The 19,992-nt window shown below is 42.6% G+C and overlaps 1 protein-coding gene and 1 long non-coding RNA gene across 2 annotated transcripts; one reads left to right on the top strand and one right to left on the bottom strand.

Annotated features, from left to right (window-relative positions):
* Positions 1-200: 200 nt before the first annotated feature.
* LOC130462584 (uncharacterized) lies at positions 201-636 on the top strand. Its single transcript, XR_008923125.1, has 3 exons — positions 201-316; positions 426-483; positions 568-636. It is a non-coding gene; the product is annotated as an uncharacterized lncRNA (long non-coding RNA).
* Positions 637-18,078: 17,442 nt separating this feature from the next.
* On the bottom strand, positions 18,079-18,993 carry LOC110803259 (uncharacterized). The gene is made up of 2 exons (XM_056831996.1): positions 18,880-18,993; positions 18,079-18,657 (listed from the first exon to the last, which is right to left on the bottom strand). Exons 1-2 carry the CDS (start codon positions 18,991-18,993, stop codon positions 18,079-18,081), a joined length of 693 nt encoding a protein of 230 aa, XP_056687974.1.
* Positions 18,994-19,992: the final 999 nt, after the last annotated feature.

Below are 19,992 nucleotides of genomic sequence, written 5' to 3'. Positions count from 1 at the left end.
CAATCGAGCCGAAGTCAGTCAATATCTCGATGACGGTATCCGTCAATGCACAAAAGTGAAAAACAAGTTCATATTAGCCCCGTACTTTGAAGAGTATGCCTTTGCTTTAATATCTTTATTGTCCTACATTAGTGTCGATTATAATGATATTTTTTGATTGTTGTGGCATATTATGGATTATTAAACCACTCTTTTGTGATTACAGCCTCCATTGGATGCTCCTTGTGATATGTGTTTCAAGCCACACAATTTATCAATTTGATTCTTGTCGTCGAGATCCATTACGATCCGTGTTGGTCAAGTCACTATTGAATAAGTACATTCCGTATTTAGTTTTTTTTGTACATATCAAATAAAACTTGCAATCATATTTTACATTCAAGCATTTAATGTTAATTAACTTCCAATGAATTGTGGAATTGCAGAGTGTTGATGAAAATGAATGTCAAAAAAAGCGCACTTCCTCAATGGAAATCAGTTAAGGTAAATAATAACTTGTTCACTAGTTATTGTACGGCCAAAACAATTACATTTCCTATTATCTAATTTATGTTGTCTTTAATATAGTGCGCCCAACAAGAGGGTGGGGTCGAGTGTGGCTATTACGTGATGAAATTCATGCATGACATATTCAAAAGTTTCAAGGAAGTTCAAGATCTGGAAAAGGTACATAAAATAGCTTATTTATGATGTATTATTAGGCTAGAAATTAGTTAAAAAAACTATTCGCCTATAATTGGCATGAACCGTCGAAAATGCCATTTTGGACCAAATATGACCTATATCGACCCAAATGACCCTTAGGATGCATAACGAAGTTGAAATGAGTCTTATAATAATATAATTAATCATAAGAATCATGAAAAACATTTAGAATATGGATATAGGTTTGTTTGTTGGTAATTGGGATCGAAAATGACATTTTTGACTATAAATGACCTATCGACCTAAATGAACCATAGACGTGCATAACGAACTTGAAATGAGTCTTAAAATCATATAACTAATCATATGAATCATGAAAAACGTTTAGGATGTGGAAATAGGTTCGTTTGTTGGTATTTGGGATCGAAAATGCCATTTTTGGCTATAAATGACCTATATCGTCCCAAATGAGCCTTATGTGTGCATAAAGAACTTGAAATGAGTCTTATAAACATATAACTAATCATATGAACCATGAAAAAGATTTAGAAAGTGTCCTTAGGTTCATTTGTTAGTTGTTGGGATCGAAAATGCCAATTTTAACCAAAAACGACCTATATCGACCCAAATGACCCATAGACGTTCATAAATATCATGAAATGAGTCTTATAATCATATAACTAATCCTATGAATAATGAAAAACGTTTAGAATATCGAAATAGGTTCGTTTGTTGGTAGTTGGGATCGAAAATGCCATTTTTGGCCAAAAATTACCTATATCGACCCAAACGACCCTTAGGCATGCATAACGAAGTTAAAATGAGTCTTATAATAATATAATTAATCATAAGAATCATGAAATACATTTAGAATATGGATATTGGTTTGTTTGTTGGTAATTGGGATCGAAAATGCCATTTTTGACTATAAATGACCTATATCGACCTAAATGAACCATAGACGTGCATAAAGAACTTGAAATGAGTCTTATAATCATATAACTAATCATATGAATCATGAAAAACGTTTAGAATATGGAAATAGGTTCGTTTGTTGGTATTTGGGATCCAAAATGCCATTTTTGGCCATAAATGACCTATATCGTCCCAAATGAGCCTTATGTGTGCATAAAGAACTTGAAATGAGTCTTATAAACATATAACTAATCATATGAATCATGAAAAAGATTTAGAAAGTGTCCTTAGGTTCAGTTGTTAGTTGTTGTGATCGAAAATGCCATTTTTAACCAAAAACGACCTATATCGACCCAAATGACCCATAGACGTTCATATATAAATATCATGAAATGAGTCTTATAATCATATAACTAATCCTATGAATAATGAAAAACGTTTAGAATATCGAAATAGGTTCGTTTGTTGGTAGTTGGGATCGAAAATGCCATTTTTGGCCAAAAATTACCTATATCGACCCAAACGACCCTTAGGCATGCATAACGAAGTTGAAATGAGTCTTATAATAATATAATTAATCATAAGAATCATGAAAAACATTTAGAATATGGATATTGGTTTGTTTGTTGGTAATTGGGATCGAAAATGCCATTTTTGACCATAAATGACCTATATCGACCTAAATGAACCATAGACGTGCATAAAGAACTTGAAATGAGTCTTATAATCATATAACTAATCATATGAATCATGAAAAACGTTTAGAATATGGAAATAGGTTCGTTTGTTGGTATTTGGGATCCAAAATGCCATTTTTGGCCATAAATGACCTATATCGTCCCAAATGAGCCTTATGTGTGCATAAAGAACTTGAAATGAGTCTTATAAACATATAACTAATCATATGAATCATGAAAAAGATTTAGAAAGTGTCCTTAGGTTCATTTGTTAGTTGTTGGGATCGAAAATGCTATTTTTAACCAAAAATGACCTATATCGACCCAAATGACCCATAGACGTTCATAAATATCATGAAATGAGTCTTCTAAGCATATAACTAATTATATGAATAATGAAAAACGTTTAGAATATCAAAATAGGTTCGTTTGTTGGTAGTTGGGATCGAAAATGCCATTTTTGGCCAAAAATTACCTATATCGACCCAAATGACCCTTAGGCATGCATAACGAAGTTGAAATGAGTCTTATAATAATATAATTAATCATAAGAATCATGAAAAACATTTAGAATATGGATATAGGTTTGTTTGTTGGTAATTAGGATCGAAAATGCCATTTTTTACCATAAATGACCTATATCGACCCAAATGAACCATAGACGTGCATAACGAACTTGAAATGAGTCTTATAATCATATAACTAATCATGTGTATCATGAAAAACGTTTAGAATATGGAAATAGGTTCGTCTGTTGGTAGTTGGGTTCAAAAATGTCATTTTTGTCCAATATAATTGTTTTCGCAACCAATCTAATTTTTGTTTTCGCATATGAAACTTAATTTAATTTATTGGTTTGCATGTACGGTGTTCTTTTAAAGGTTTTCAAAACTCCAAGGGAGGAGCCCTTTACCAAAAAGGAGTTGGATGAGGTTCGAGACAAGTGGGCTATTTACTTCAAAGATTGTGAACTACCCTCAGTGTAATAAATAGAGCAGATTTGTAGTTATTCGTGACTCTTACATTATTTTGTTATTTATCGAGTTAATTAATTACATTTGAATTAATTCGGTAATATTATTGGAAATTTGAAATTTATATCATATTTGAGAATGTAAAGCTGGTGTTTGATGAAACATAAATTATATTGCAAAATCAGAAATTATATTGCAGAATATTAGGAATTATATTCCAGATTTTTTTATTTTTTTAAAAAAAAAACTCAAAAGTTGCCCTTGTTTGCAACAAGAGCAACTTATGTGCAGCTTATAAGGTGCCCTTGTTTGCAACAAGGGCACCTTATAAGTTTCACATAAGGTGCCCTTGTTGCAAACAAGGGCACCTTATAAGATTATAAGTTGCCCTTATTAAGGGCAACTTTTGATAATTTTACATAAGTGACCCCCCCATTGGTGGCACTTACGAAGGGCACCATATAAGCCACTTTTAAGGGCACCTTATAAGGTTTTTTCCTCTATTGAACATTGAATAGATTAGGATTGGGATTCGGAATTACCTAGTTAGGTTTAGGCAAGCTTTCCGATCAGAACTCCCAATTGCTTAAAGCTTGAAGATTGTATGGTGTTTTTGGAGGATTTTGTATTGATTTTTGTATTGAATTTTTGAGGTGCAATTTTTGTATTACGACGTTATATGTCGATTTTGCCTCCTTGAAACTGTTTAGAATTAGGGGTATTTATAGGGAGATTTGCTGCTAAACGCCAGCCATAGCCAGTGCAGCACGCAGCTGGCAGCGTTGGGCGCTGGTGACGTAGCGTGGATGCTGCCAAAACAAGGACGCGGGCTCCGTCCTTGCTTTGTCTTGTATTGGTGTGCCTTCGTACTATTTTTACGAAGTTTGGCACGTAGTGTTTTCTTGGGGATTAAGACTTGATTTTGCGTCTAAAAACAAGCCGTTTTGGGTTTTTTAATTTCGGTTTTACGGGACGAGGCCCGGCTTGCTTGGTTTTGGGGTCGGCGCCCAAATTTGACTTTCCTTATATGATTTTGAGTGGAAAAGGCGTTGTAAAACCAATGGGATAGTCCACTAGGTAAGATTGTACTTGGATTTTGAAATTGATCTTTGGAATTTGTATTTTGTACCGAGTTCCGGAATGGGAACGGCCTCGGGGATTGGATTTTGGCTCTTGGATTTTGAACATGCTTTTAGCAATTGGAATTTCCGCACGGAGTTGCTCCAACTACCTAACAAGGATAATGGTATCGTCATCATCCCAATGGGGAGACAAAAATTAGGTGTCTACAGGTAGTCTCTCGCTGAAACATACCATTCAAGGTCAGCTAGTACGGTTGCAGCGTGGGCTTTTCTTGGCTGCCCCGGTTTTCAGATCGTATCCTTTCTATGCACATTTGGTTTATGCGTAATTCAGCCTTTCCCTTTCGTTGTTTGTAGCCTAAACCAAATAATGGGGAGAACGTGGGTAAGGGGAGATAAGTCATGTCTCTTCCCCTTATGCCAAGTGGCATCCCTAGAAAGTATCCCTGGGATAACATCATTTTTGGTATGATTTGTGATGCTCAAGTATCCAAGAATGTTGGATCATATGCCTCAATGACCGAGACGGTCTCGTCCATTTTGAAACCGTACAAGTCTTCTCGTTCGCTCGTTATCTCCGTCATATATAGAACAGCTAACGTCGAGAGGTGGGGCATGGATGGCTATTGTTACTCCGATATGGTTCAGTTTGACCATTTGGTGCAGAGTGCAAGCTACACCTACTAGGTCGTGGAGCCGTGGGCGCCCTAGGAGGAGGTTGAATGTGGGCTTGATGTCCACTACTTGGAACTCTGTAGTCCTTGCTACAGGTCCAGTTTGTACGGTGAGTTTGATTTTGCCATACACTGCTCATTTGGAGTTATCGTAGGTTGTTATTCCTTGATTAGATGGCTGGAGATCAGTGTCTTTCAGCCCTAGGAATCGAGCCGTGCGGAGTGGGAAAACTTTACAGCTGAGCCGTTGTCTACCAGTCCGAGTGGAATGTTTTGACCTTTGCATCTGACTACTAAGTAAAGCGCTTTGTCATGGGCGCTTCCTTCTTTGGGTAAGTCCTTTACGGTAAAGACTATGGTGTTGGGCCGGGTATGTTAGGTGCTTTGCTGGCCCGGGATATCTCTCATGGGTGGCGGCCTAATATCCGGTTGATACACTCTTCCAAACCGGGTTTAGTTGTTGACCTCGGTTTCTACTAGAGGAGGGTAGGTGAAGGGTAATGCGTGCCAGTGAAGTAATTATGGCCTGTGGCTTCATCTTGGAAGAGGTAGACATCGTCGGCATTGTCGTCCCAGATGTTGCCATATTGATGGCTTGCTGGTAATTGGGCCAGCGGTTTCCTTGAGGTGGTATGTAGCTCAAGGGACCGAAAGTTGTGCACTCTAAGTGATCAAGTGTTATGCAGCAGGCTCCCAAAGGACTTGTGTCATTTCTTGGTTTGTGCACATTGGGTATGGGAATAATGTTGTCCTCTATCATGTCAAATTGTGTTCTTGAGTAACCACAAGCTTTCAATATCATGGCCCTTGCCTTTGTGGTACTTGCAGTAAGAAAAGTCATCCCAGTATTTTCTTATGACTGCGGGCTCAGGTGTATGTTCTAGCGGAACCAATTTGCCTTGAGCATAGAGTTGGTCGAAAGCTTCCTCTAAAGTCCACCCTAGTGGGGCAAAATTTTGGCTTCTAATCCAGCGCTTAGTCCTCGGTGGGTTTCTTTCAACAGCGTGGACCTCTTGTGTTAGGGACTGTTCGCCTTTCTTGTAAGTGTTGTTTCAAGGCGTGTATTGCGGTTTTGCCGCAACGTTCTGGATGTACCGAACATGTTTCTTGTAAGTAGGGTCCAAGTTGTCAATGAACTTTTGGACTAGCTCTGGCTCAGGAGGCCTCTGTATAATTTGAGCAGCTTTCTCTCTTAATCGAGCGAAGTAAGTCGTGAATCCCTCGTTCTTTTACTGCGAGAGGACTTCTAACTCGCGTATGGTTACTTGGAAATCCATGTTAGACGAGTACTGTTTGACGAAGATATTGGTAAAGTCTTCCAAGTGGGAAAGTCTTGGGGTGCAGCGCATAGGACCACTGGAGTGGAGTTGATTCCAATGACAGAGGAAAGGCCGGCAAGTACATAGACCTGTCCATGCCTTTCAGGTTCAACGCGCCCACGAAGCGCAAAAGGTGATTTCTGGGATTGTCTGTCACCTTGAACTTGGGCAAGGCGGATGAATTGAACTTGTCTTGTAATTTTCCAGCAAGGGGTTTAGGGTCAACCGAGAAGACTTTGCTTCCCATGGTCTGCTAAAGGACTATTTTCTCAATTTTCCTTACATTATCTCGCTCATTTTGGGCCTGAGTAGCCGTTAGCTTTTGATTTTCCATGCGGAGCTATTCCATAGCAGTGGCCCTCACTTTGACTTGGGCGGCCAAATCTTCGAGCGACATATTTCTAGTTGGTGCAGGGGAGAACTGAGGTTAGAATACTGGAGATCCTGGAAAAGGGGAATGACGGGTGGAGACAGGAGTTACTACTTCTACAATCAGACTAGAATTTGGGGTGGAAGACTTGAGACGTGCTAATCTCTAATCTTTAATTCTGCGCCAAGTAGCAGAACCAGCCCTATGTTACAAGATAGCTATTTAGGATAATGGATTGGTTTACTGTTGGACATGATTTTGACACAGACTCAGAATGGCTCGATTTTCTCAGGTAAAGGTGGTCTCCTAAAGACTTAACTTGGGTGAATGTCAGAATTCTTAGCTTGAGTGGTGTCATGTTAGCATAAGTGCTATTGGTGAGCCAATAATTACTTTCCGAATCGTTTTTTTTTTGTTTAAGCCAAGAGCATGTAAATATTGTTGAGAGTGGAACCAGTGGCGCCCGAAATTTCCAGCGCTTAAATTCACAACGTTGGAACTTTCTAGCCTTGCGCGCTGGAAATTTCCAGCGCCTGCATTTATTTGTGCAGTTGGCCCTTTTTAGTCAATTTCGTTCCGTAGCCTCAATTTTACCAATTTGTACCCTTTGTTTGAGTGTTCGTGCACTCAAATGTTCAGCATTCCTACGCAAATGAAAAGTAATCTCCGTGTATTGGCCTTTGGGTTTGGTTGGTAAAAGCTAATGCGGATTTTTTTGTTTAATTTTGAATTAATGAGGCTCAATTTCGTGAGAATACCTTCGGCGTAATTTTGAATATACGCTGCATGATGGGTATTTTCAACTAGATCTACGTAGTGCTTAAGGCAGATGCGTATTTTGGTCTTTCGAATTAGTTGCACGATAGACTGGACTCTTAACTTTCAAGTTCTGATTTGTATGCTTAAATGTAAGGAATAAGCAGGTGTGCGCTGAAAAATAACAGCGCGCAGGATGGCAGCGCTGCAATTTTCCAGCGCCGGCCTGGTCAGCATGATAATTTTAGGCGCTGGCCATTATGACTTATTCTTTTCCTCCTCGCAAGCGTTAGAAATTTTGGGCGCTTCAGAGGTGCGCGCTGGAATTTTCTAACGCTGGCCAGGGCAGCGCTGCTTTTTTCTAGCGCTTGGCTCCTGATTGCGGAATTTCAATCTGATTCGCAGCTTTAATATTATTTCGACGTTTGAAAGATTTTTTTCGGAATTTTGAAAGCATTGTTGACCTTAAACTAAACGCCTGGTTGATTAGTTTCACATAGCACGTAAGAATCTACATCAAACTAACAATAAGCATGATTTCAGGTATCATACGCATTTAGTTTATACTAGTCTCTAAGGTTCAATAGGCTTGAGTGTCAAAGTGTACCAAACCCATCACCAATCCCCTAACAGGCCCTTGTCAGAGTAGCCAGGTTCATGATGAATTTTATCAAGGCCTATCTGGTACGTGTTGGAGTGGCATATACCGTGAATGGACCTAGGAGATAAGCGGTTCGATTTCGGTGGATGTGCTACATTGAGAATGCATCGAGTGGATAACATCTGAAGCGCGTGCACCCCCGGGTTGATAGGTGTCCTTAGTCTGGACTTGGAAGATGAAACATGCAGGAAGCCGAGATTCGATATGCGGTTCTGTCGCGGTCATTCGTCACATTGAATATTTCAGGTCGTCCCAACTTAATATGGAAATAATTGTGGCGTAGCGTTCGATTTCTGCTATACGGCTTCCTCACCGACGCACTACTTGCACAAATTATTTCATTATTTTCCCCAGCGGAGTCGCCACTGTGAGGGGGTCGAAAAATACGACGAGGCGCCTCTGAAAGAGCGTACGGCCCGCACGACTTTTCCCCTCTTGATGTGGCAAGCATATTCAGTAAATAGGAACTAACTGTGGGCGTTAGCCTCTTTTTACTAGTTTGTAGGAGTCGTCATTCAGTTTAAGAAAAATGACAAAACCCGTTTATCGTGATATGCCTGGAGTGCAAACATATTTGACTCACAACGGCCATAGGTTCCCTTGTGATCCCTGGTGTGGAGATCCCTCAACGTACATACAGCGGAGCAGAGATTAAGAATTCGGGGGACGTTTACTAATACGGGGAGTGCCCAACATTAGCCTACGCGGCGGTCCTTACTAATTCAATGCGACGACGACGGGACATGCGTTATGCTACTGGTTTGTCCAGGGATTATCTGATTTAGGCGTGAATAATATAACAGATTAAAGTATACAGGTTTATAAGGTGACGAAAGCTGTAAAATATAGATTCAAGTTACAGTATAGTGTAGGGCTATACTGCGGTTCTCGGGAACACCTACCACTTGACTTTTCTATCTTTCCTTTTGGCTTTATAACTTTCCGATGACTGGCTAACAGTGGGACGGGATGCTTCCTGAGTTTTTGTATATTTTAGGCTTAGGAATTGGGTTAAGACTTCAGCAGCACTTTAGCAGTATTCAAACTAATTCAAGTGATCGTGCGGGCAGGTTCTGCTTAATAGAGTGTTAAATGCGGCAGATACACGAATACGAGACAAAGAGAAGCTTCGGACAATACTCAAGCTTAGGGTTTTAGGTTAGGAATGTGTGTTATTTTCCGGAACTTAGAGGCCCTATTTATAGTAAAACGGGTCAGAATAAGATAGAATTAAGAAATAAGAGTTTTTCAGCTGAGATGTGTGCAGCGCTAGAAAATTCCAACGCTTGTATCAAATGTGCTGTTATTTTCTAGCGCTTCGCATTTTGGCGCCAGATCTGTTTGTTTACAACTCGATTAAACCTTTATCTCGTGTGATTGTGTGAGAAATAAATTGCAGCGCCAGAAAATAATGGCGCTGAGAATTTGTGCGCTGGAAATAAGTGGCGTGTACAATGCCAGCGGTAGAAAATTCTAGCGCTGGTGTTTTACTTCACATTTCCAATTTTATCCGGTTTTTATCCAAATCTCACTCACGGCTTTATCTTTTAGAATATGGGTTTGGATGCAACTCTTATCCTTTATCTAGCGACAAATTGTAATGCGACTTAAAAAGTCGGATATTTATCTTATACTGTTACCATTCTGGGCATCATTCAAGCATAGCAGTTACTATAAATCGCAGTTTCCAACAACGGAAATATGGTTTACGGGATTATCAGTCATTCATGGATCATTCTCTACATATTTAGGAAAGCTTAGTCAACATGTTTTTGGTTTCATCATCGAACACACAGTGTCGGGCCTAGCGACAAATGTAGGCGTCTACACACGCATCAAATATAAGTAATGCTTAATCTATACTTTTACATGGATCCTTGGTTCGGGATTATTCCTCTTTTGTTCATTGGATTAACTGTAAAACTAAACAACCCATGCTGTCCTTAAGAAGTTACAAATAGCCTACGACTCGTCCAGTATCTAAGTACAGCATCAATCATAATGATTGATAGACGTTAATCCTAGATATAAACTTGGACATTGGATAAATAAAATTTAGAATTCTAAGTTAGGGGAAATTTTACTAATTAATTGACGTCCGTCAATTAAGTACGGCGAATAACTTGAAAGTCCCTACAAAAAAAAATTGAATGTCCTTTATGGGCAGAAGAGACGGTAAGAGAAGCATGCAAACATTATAAAGAAATGAAGCATCCTGTTTATTTTAAGCAGTAAAACAAGTTTCCATAAAAAACAAGCGTGTCGAAGCACATAAATTTAAAAGGCGCCGAAGCCCAATTGTTTAACAACATACCTCACGGTGTAGAAGAAAAAAAATTAAATTGTTCATTACAAACTCCAACGACGTTAAAAACCACCAAGCACACACAACGCATAAACTAAAATGTCATAAACTTCACGGCAGAGCAGCGGCAGAGCTGGTAGAAGTTGGGACGTCCAAACCACCTGGACTGTCACCATCGCCAAGCTTATCCTTGGCTAAGGAATTCTCCTCTTCTTGGAAGGGCGAGTTTACTTCCTCTCTTTTAGCGTCAGAATCCTCAAAGACGGGAGGAGGAAGACCTAGCTTCCCATCGGCAAGAATGGTACATTCCCTGCCGCTCGATCCGAGTTTCAAATTAAGAGAAGGGTAAATCATCCTTGTACTCGTCCTAGGCAAGTCGGGTCCACTCCTTGGCTTCCTTCTCAACAAGAGAATATGCCTCATTCGCCTCGACCTTGACCTGATCAAGTTTGGAGCGAGATGCAACCAATTTCTCCTTCAAAGAAATTACACGTGTCTTCAAAGCCGGCTACTCTTGCAACTTCACTTTCAGCTCAGTGATGTAGGATTGCACCGAGAGAGTCTCGGCGATAGAGTGTTAACAATAAGTACTTGGACATTTATTTTGGTCAAGTACTTTTTGTTGTTATTCCTGATGATGGCCAACTCCTAGCTTACTCTGGAGTTAATCGTCTCCCGCATCTCCATTCGCACCTGCTCGAACGTCACAATGGCATACTCCCCGGCGGTGGTTGCTTGATGGACCTGTGCTAAAAGCACACGACTAACCTCGGAACACCACTTCCTGACATTCTTCATCTTGATCAACTATTGCCGTCAAAAGTGAGAAAAGCATCAAGTTACAAAACCAAAACCTTTTAAGGAAGAAATAACACCAAGTAAATAAGAAACTTACGTCCAAAAGAGTCGCCTGCACGGCTCCAAATTGAGCCTCAGCTTGCCGAGGAAACCTGTCGAGATACTCATTGGGGACGACCTTCATCATTCCTAAAATGATCATAGCCTTCTCCCTTGACGAAAAAATACTTCATTGATGGTATTTAGAGAATCTCTTTGTCAGCCAGCTCCTGCTCTTTGAAAACTGGGATGGCAAAAATAAGGGCCTTAGTATTACTTGGAGAAATTGATCTGCCCAACGCCGCACGACAAGTGCTAGCAAAATTCTTATAGAACTTTCCACTTTCCTCCTTTATCTTCTAACGAGTTACATCTGGGATCTGCGCCTTGACAGACTCGCACATGCCGTCTAGAATTTCCGATGAGGCCGATAAGGTGATGATCTTGTAGGAGAAGAAGGGTCAACATCCGCCTCTAGACGTCCGTTGTTGGGAGTGTCGTTAGAACCCCTTACCTTCTCAGAAGGAGCCTAGAAGGTTTTAACGGCACCTCCTGCTCTTTCTTAGGCCGCCTTACATTCGGCCTCACCCGCGACTTCTTGTCTGTGGGTGGAGATGACTTATCCTCTCCATGAGCTTCAAGGTCGCCAGCCTCTTTTCTCTGTTCTGAAAAAAAAGGAAAATCGATAAAGAACAGGGTGGCACAACACATCCTAACAAAGAAAACCGTTATGAAAAGAAAAGTGACAATAAAATCAAGGTAAGATCCTTCCCGACGAGCCCCTTCAGCTTGTGCTCCAGGATCTCATTCATCCACTCCTTAGTGTCCACCTCGCCTCTCTTTTGGGGAAAAATATTTGACATGGATGTTGCTCTAAAAAGACAAACAATTACAGAGTTAGAATATAACGATAAGTAAGAAAATTTAGCCTCAATGTCTCGTCGGTTTGCCTTGATCTAACCCATGATTTAGACCAACGGCCGTGAGGAAAAAAGTTCCTAATTGTGCACAGGACGACAACCAAGTTTTAGGAATGTGCATTGTTTTATAACCAACAATGAGGGGTTCAGCTTGAAAGTGGTCAACAATTTAATCCCATTCGTCCTCACTCAATGCCGACAAGACTTCATCCTTGCTCAGATAAAAAAGATTAACATGCTAGTGGCCAAACTTGAGCTCAATCTCTTCGTCCATCGTCGAAAAGACAACCCACCTCATCCTCTAGAAGTGATGCTTGGGCGACTTGTCAAAAGTGGTGATGTACACCCCCTCTATTTCTCAAGTGAAACCACCCCTCGGCCGCACCAGGGGCCTTTTGAATATTCACTAAGAGAACGAAGACATTAAAAGACGGACGGAGACCCTTCAGCTCACACGTAGAAATATACCCCAACACACACGATCAGGAGTTAGGCGTCAACTAGGACAGACCCATGTCGAACCCATCTAAAGCCTCCAAGACGGATGGGTGTGATGGGAAGCACATACCATTTCTCAATGCCCCATTATAGACGAGAAACCCTCATGGTCCCACATCATAAATGGTAGAAGTAGTAACAGCCGGCATCCTGAACTCATATACAGGACCCACATTCAGCATCTTGGTATAGTCATATCCTTTCCTCTCAAGACATTTTAGCCACCTAGGGGTCGATTGTAATCTTAGTAGCCGGAACTTCGGCACTTTCATTCATCTTTTGTTTCTCCGTCGGTCCAGCCTCGTCCTCATCTAGATCAGACACCTTGAACGAGTCAGCTGGCTGGCCATAAGGTCCCTTTTCACCTCCCGTCTCCTCCATCCAAAATTCATTGGAGGATGCGGCGCCAGGCCACGAGCTTGGACCTTCCTCTGGTGGAGCATAACTCATTTTTTTGACCAACACCCTAATGGATCTCCCTCTGTCAAATGAAGGGTATATATATCCCTTAAGCTTCTAATTAGCAATGTTTGTTGTCTTTTTTGTCCTACCCAACGTACCCTACATAAGATGCACAATGGGAGCCAAACTTAAGGAAAATAGGGAGAAAAAAGAAACTGGGGACACTGGAGTCTGACCACCACATCAAGATATCTGACACTTGGCCCCAAAACCGGTGTGTCGTCAAGACTAGTGACGGGATAAAATCAACCACGCTCGATGCTTCTCTAAGGGCCAAAAAATATATAGAAATCATAAAAATAAAAAATAAAAAGAGAATAAAAGAAGTTACCTTAAAAATGCTGGTTCTAACGGTAGCAAAAATCACAATGAACCGTGTTGTGGGATCTTTTACGGTGATGACGTGTCACGCGTTCCTCGGAGGTATCAAGTATGAGTTGGCACAAACTTCTGACAACCTTCAAAACAAGAATATTCACATAGGAATATTCCCTCCGATGCTTAAGTAAGTATATGCTAGATAGATAAGTAATTTTAGAGAGAAAGGCAGAGCAAAGGTAGTTTTTAGGTAGGTGGGAATGAATTGATTGCCCTTCTACCTAGGGATCTGCACTATTTCTAGTGCTAGGCTTTCTTGGGAATTGGTCCCTCATAGCTGCATGATTGGGTGCTTTGTAAGATTGGGACACGTGTCCGCTATATTGGAGACTTGGTTTAGGCCTGGTGGGCCTCTTGAGCGTTTGGCTTTTTGGGTATAGCTGATCAGGATCTTCCTGGGCAGATGGGTCTCATGACCTACTGATGGGCCTTGGACCTGGAGGTGTATGTGAGTTTATGAGACGATTCACGGCGGGCCTTTGGGCCTTCTTTCTAGGCTATCATAGTACGGCCAGGTGGCGCTCTCGAGGCCACATCATTTTCCCCTCAAGGAGGGTGCCCCTCGCCTATGTGGGGTAGGATGCTTGACATGGTGGAGTGCCACGTGTGGTTGTTTTTCAGAGCTTGAACTTCCCCCTTTAAAACCTTCAGAAATCTCTCATTTTCCTTTTGTTATTTCAAAGTGATTTTGTAGAGAGAGAAAGAGAATTTTCTGTCAAAGATTTGTTGTGCTTTCGTTTGGTGTTCTTGGATTCTTCATACAGTGTTCTTGGAGCTTGGACGATTTTGTTCAGCCTTTCTGTCAGTTTGATCACTCTTCGGTAAGCATTTTTATCGACTTCTTGTTTCTACATGTTTATGGATTTTCCTTTATGTTTACGATTTCTTGGGGAGGCATCCTGTTTGTTGCGGCACTCTTTTTCCTTTCTTTTTGCTAAAGTCATACGTCTTGTTCCTTATCCAGGACGGCATGGCTCGAATTAGGCAAACAGCCAATGTGGGTGCACGGGCAGCGCCACGAGAGAAGGACAACAGGGTTCCTTTTTCGAGCCCGTCCCAGGGAAATAGGGGTGGAGACAGGGCGATAAGGGCGGCGCGTTCTTCAAGGAGAAGGAAGAGCGTGGCTCGCCGTCCTCGTGTTCCTCGTGAGGATTTTGAGGATGACTCCTCTAGCTCTTCTGACGAGGAGTTTGCAAAAAACCTTCCTCCTATGGTTCGGGGAAAAGAAGATGTTGATTTTTTTCCTTCTGACATCTTTCCCAACATGAAATGGCTGAGGTATCTGAGAGAGCAGGGACGCGACTTCGAGCGCTTCTTACTCTTGCCTCAAGGATTTAGTTTTAAATGTCCACGTCCTCATCATTCTGTACACCAACTCTCTCTGGGTGAGGTCGCTGTCTACATAGCTACTTTTAGATTGGGTCTTAGGTTTCCTCTACATCCCTTTGTGATGGACGTCTTGGAGGGGTATGACATTGGTCTTGCTCAGCTGACCCCTAACTCTTGGGCAAACATCTTTGGGTTCATTGCCAAGTGTGCATTGAGCGGCGTCACTCCTTCTTTTCTCGCCTTCATTAGGCTTGTAGATATTGCCCCCTCCTCTCGTTCTCCTCAGGGGTGGTTCACCCTATATAGCCGGCGGGGATATAAAACGGTGGTGGGTAAGACCTCTAGCTGGGTTTGGTGGAGGAAGAAGTGGTCTGTTATCCGAATGGCGGACCACTCCCTTTTAGGGCGTCTTTCCCGGTGGAATTTCCGTCCCCGTTATTTGTCTAGAGGTGACGCCTACCCGCGTCTTTTGTCGAGGGATTGGAGGCTCATAAAGCCTTTATTTCAGGCCGAAATGTATCGGATGTCTTCAAAGAGTCACGCGTGGGTTCCCAATACTTGGCTTCCCCATGTGGGTCAATTTACCAACATGGTTTTTCTTGCGGCCGTCGGTCTCTGTCCTTATCTGAGTAGAGGTAGCTTTTATAGACTTTTTACCAAAACCTTGTTTTCTTTTCTTTCACTAACCTTCTTGGTTCTATGTAGATTCCGTCATGGATCGTCTGTCCCCTGAAGACAAGGGTTTGGTGGACGTGCCTACCTGGTTGTCCCAGGTGTATACAGATGATATTCTGAAGGCCGTGGAGGCTAAGAAGAAGGACTCCTCGAAGAAGTCCGACGAGGGTGCTTCTGGTGACGCTGCCAAGGTATGTTCTGTTTGTTCTTTGATATTCTTCTGCATTGTTCTAAGGCCTATGTTCGGTTGTTCTTTGTTGCATTTTATAGGAGCCCACTTCGTCGGCTACAAAGAAATGTCCTGCGTCTTCGACGGCGGCTCCTAAGCCAAAGCGCCCCTTTTTCAAGAAACTGGGCACTGCTGATGTTGCAGCGAAACCGTCGCTGGTGACGTCGTCCGCCCCATTGGCTGAAAAAGGAGTCCCTCTTCCTCAGGCCTCTTGTCCTCCTCCTGAGTACAAAGAAGCATCTCCCCATGCGGCCGCTGAGGGAGACTCCGCGTTCAAAGTGGTCGTGGACGAAGGGGTCGCTGACCTGGTTGCCGCCTCTGGCGCTGCTGCAAAGGTTGGAAGGGCTTCTTTGTCCACATCCAAAGAGGAGGAGGACAAGGGGTCTCAAGGTCCTTCTGCCGGGGACGCCCCCATTCCTCCACCAGCTCACTCGATTGGTTAGTGGTCTAGTACTTCAGGCGTCATGATTGGTAGTTTTAGTACTACATTTGACATTTTGATGTTTGTTTAGTTGACATGTTCAAGCGGATGCGGCGTGCTGAAGTGGCGAACATTCCTTCATCAGGTGGATATAGTTCAGAAGAAAAGGACAAAATCCTTTCGGACGTCTACGCTGTAATTCCTGAGGAGTATGTGAGCTCGCTTCCTGGAATTGATCTGGGGTGTTTTGGGGCCATGCAGTCCCTCGTTCTTGATGTAAGATATACTTTACTGTTTTCTTCTTTCTCTTTTATTTTTATTATTTTTTTTTTTTTGTGGGGCTAAGTTCATTTTTGGCTATGGCAGCTCTTCATCCGTTGTGCCGAGAGTCGGCATTATCGCTTTGATATGCATAAGGAGATGTTGAAGCACAAGGACCAGATTGAGAATCACGAGAAGTATGCTGGGAAGAAGGCTAGACAGATCAATGAAGATGCGGATATTAAGATCAAGTCGGAGACGGACGCTCTGAGGAAAGCTGAGGAAGACGCCCACGAGTATGAGAGAAAGTTGATGGAGCATGAGGAGAGGTTGGCTGCTTTGAGGAAGGGGTATTCCTCGGTCTTGGAGCGAGTGAACAACTTCTCCTCCAAAGTGGACGCCTTAGAGAAAAAACTCAAGGCTACCCAGGAAGAGATTGAGACCGTGCGGGGGAAAGCCGCTAGCTCTTTCAAGGTTGGGGAAGAGTCCATCTTGGAGAATGCTCGTCGGGCATGGGACCAATCAATGGACAGGAAGGACTTCTCCTGGTTTAAACGTCGCATCTTGTATAAGATGGCCGTCTCGAATGCTAGACGCCTTGGCCTAGATCCTCCAGAGTTCTTTAGTGAGGGGGAGGATGAGGACGCGGAGGAAGAGGAGGTGAATTCCCCGGAAGGCTAGGATGTCCAGAACGGGAACTCCACAGCTCCTCACTCATAGGGGATTTTTAATTGGTGTTGAGTGGCGCCGTGAGCGCTTGTAATAACATTGATGCCTTTTGGGCATTATTTATTTGGTTTTGTTGCGCCTTGTGCGCATGTAAGAATATTTAGTGCCTCCTGTGCACTTTGCTTTTTATTCCTGTTCAGTTTATTACTGGTATTTCAGGAACATGCTTTTTGGTCCATTTGTGGACGGTTACCCCAGTGTTTTAAGTGATCAGCCTAATTTGGGGCGCTAATCTAGGCCACTTCTCAGGCCGTCAATCGATTAGTCTCTTTGAGACGCCTTCAAAGGAGAAGGTGTCTTTTGTTCTTGTTTGAGCTTTGTTTTGCTCTTTTTAAGTCTTTGTTAATATAGGTCACTTTTCAGGCCGTCATTTATTTTGGCAACTAGTGACGTCACCCCTTTAGGGTTTGTTCAACGTGGGGGTGTTTCACCCCTTAGTTTTTGAGTGACTTTATTGAGTCGTAAGTTCATCAGGTAAGGAAACATTATCATAGAGATTATCATTTCACTAAGTAGCAAAACTAAATTGGCCGTTTTGTAGGCAGGCATTACAGGCCGTTTTGTAGGCTCTGGCACGATTGTTAGGCCGTTTAGTAGGCTCGAGTTACATAATTTATACTATACTAATAACATTCTATTTTTAGCCACTTTTTTCTATCTTGGCTGGTATATTTTCATTGGCAGCAGGTAGTTCTTCCTCAAGTTTTCTCTTGGACCTCACTTCGGCCAAATCTTTTTTCCATGATGACGGGTTGAGGGTTGTGAGGTAGCAGTCTCTTGCTTGCTGTTGGTCTCCATGTATAGTTCCTATTGCCCCATCATCACATACAAACTTCAGGAGCATGAGGTGGGTGACAACTACTGCTTTAATCTTGTTCAGGGTGGGACGTCCCAAGATGACATTGTATGTTGTCAAGTCTTTGACAATTAAAAAGTCTACTCCCATCTTTCGTCCATCTTTTCAATCCCCAATCCGAACCGGCAAGTTGATGACGCCCACGGGATGTATTATGCTTCCTCCAAAACCGATGATGGGGTAGTGTATGCTTTCAATGGTCTTTGGATCGTGAGCTAGACGGCTGAGGCACTCCATGCTCATTATGTCGGACGAACTCCCTGTATCTATCAGGATACGCTTGACTCTCATATTGGAGATTTTGATTTCGACCACCAGAGAATCATCATGTGGGGTGGCTACTCGTCCGCCATCTGACTCGCATATCTCAATCCGAGGGAACGGGTCTACAAGTGATTTTCCTGACAGCATCACTTGTCCTAGGCAGCTAGCGTAGTCTTTCTGTCCCCTCATAGTGGGCCCCCTAGCAGCTGGCCCCCCAGAAATGACGGCTACAAATCCTCCTTGGCTGTGGTTTCCCTCTGTAGGTGAGACAGGAGACTTGTTCTTCTTGTATTGGCTCTTTCCCGAGCCGTGAGCATTTCTTTGTAAGTAATTTTTGAGGTGTCCTTTAGAGGGGAGGCCGTCTAGGGCTCTCTTTAAGCTTCTACGGTTCTTGGTGTCATGCCCTATATCCTCGTGGAACTGGCAATACAGCTTAGGGTCTCAACTCTCAGCAGGTGACTTCATAGGAAAAGGCCGTTCAAGATCAAACCGTGTCCCAACGTCTTTTAGGATTGTGAGGAGATCTGTGTTATACTCAAAATATTCTCTCTCTTGCGGACGCTCTCTCTTGTGCCCAGGAGAGTTATCATGCTCTTTTGATAGGGCCCAAGTGCCATTTACCCGTGGCGCCTTTCGATCTACCTTATCCTTCTTTCCTGAGGAGTCTGTTGCTTCACCTGTCTTTCCATCCTTGGACGCGCTGCATATTTCCGTTGCGTGAATGAATGCTTCAGCCTCGTCTAGAACTTCGGCCATAGTCCGCACACTCATCTTAACTAAATCAAACTTGAAGGACCCTTTCTTCAGTCCTCTAATAAAGTTATCAAAAGAGACGCCGTCGGGTAGGTCTGGGATCTGCCCAGCCTCTAGATTGAATCGTTTCACATAACTTCTTAACGATTCATCTTTCCCTTGTTGAATGCATCCTAAATGCTGAAGGAAATATTTCATTCACCCAAGGTGCATTAAGTCTAATACCAAGGTTCAGATTAATTGCGAACAATAAATTCAGTGAGATCAAGTGATCGGAACAGCTAGCTGGAGCAATGCTTCCGATCAGTGAGTTCTAATGGATATTGAACTCACAACTTACTCTTGACTGAACCTACAAGGTCACACTAATGACACGTAACAGATCACCGGATTAAATGAATCGGAAATTCATTTAATAGCTTTTCGGGAATTAGTTGGAAACGTATTATACGATACGACCTTTGTCGGAATCGTATATCGTATCGCGAATATTCGTAAGCTGGGCGACACGAATAAATCGTATCGTACGACGGTGATTCGTCGTATACGAAACGATAAATAATATATCGTAAATATATTAAATCGCGAATACGAAGGGCATCGGAGTTGCCGGCCCGTCGAGCCAAGCACATAAGCGTGCAAGGCCCAACGAGCCAGCAAGCTCGCGAGCAAGCAAGGCAAGCCCATTGGGCGCGAGCACGCAACAACAAGCATTAGCGCACAGCACGACGAGCGAGCAAGGCCCACGGCCCATCTGCTCGGCGCGCGCGCTGTGGGCTTCGGCCTGCAGTGTGTCGCTGGGCGCGGGCGTGTGTCCGTGTTGCTTGGCTCGCACGGCTTGCTAGCCGGCCTTGCTTCTTGCTTGGTCGGTTAGTAAGGTTAATGATATAACCTTACAACCTTGTTTCCAACACACATACAATTCATACACTCAAACCCTAGAGACACAGAGAACCCTAATTCTCTCTGTGCCTCCAAAGTGAGTTCTTCCCAAAAAGCAAA

Source organism: Spinacia oleracea, chromosome 6 (assembly GCF_020520425.1).
Source record: "Spinacia oleracea cultivar Varoflay chromosome 6, BTI_SOV_V1, whole genome shotgun sequence".
Classification (NCBI taxonomy): domain Eukaryota; kingdom Viridiplantae; phylum Streptophyta; class Magnoliopsida; order Caryophyllales; family Amaranthaceae; genus Spinacia; species Spinacia oleracea.
This window is presented reverse-complemented; position numbering and strand designations above follow the sequence as displayed.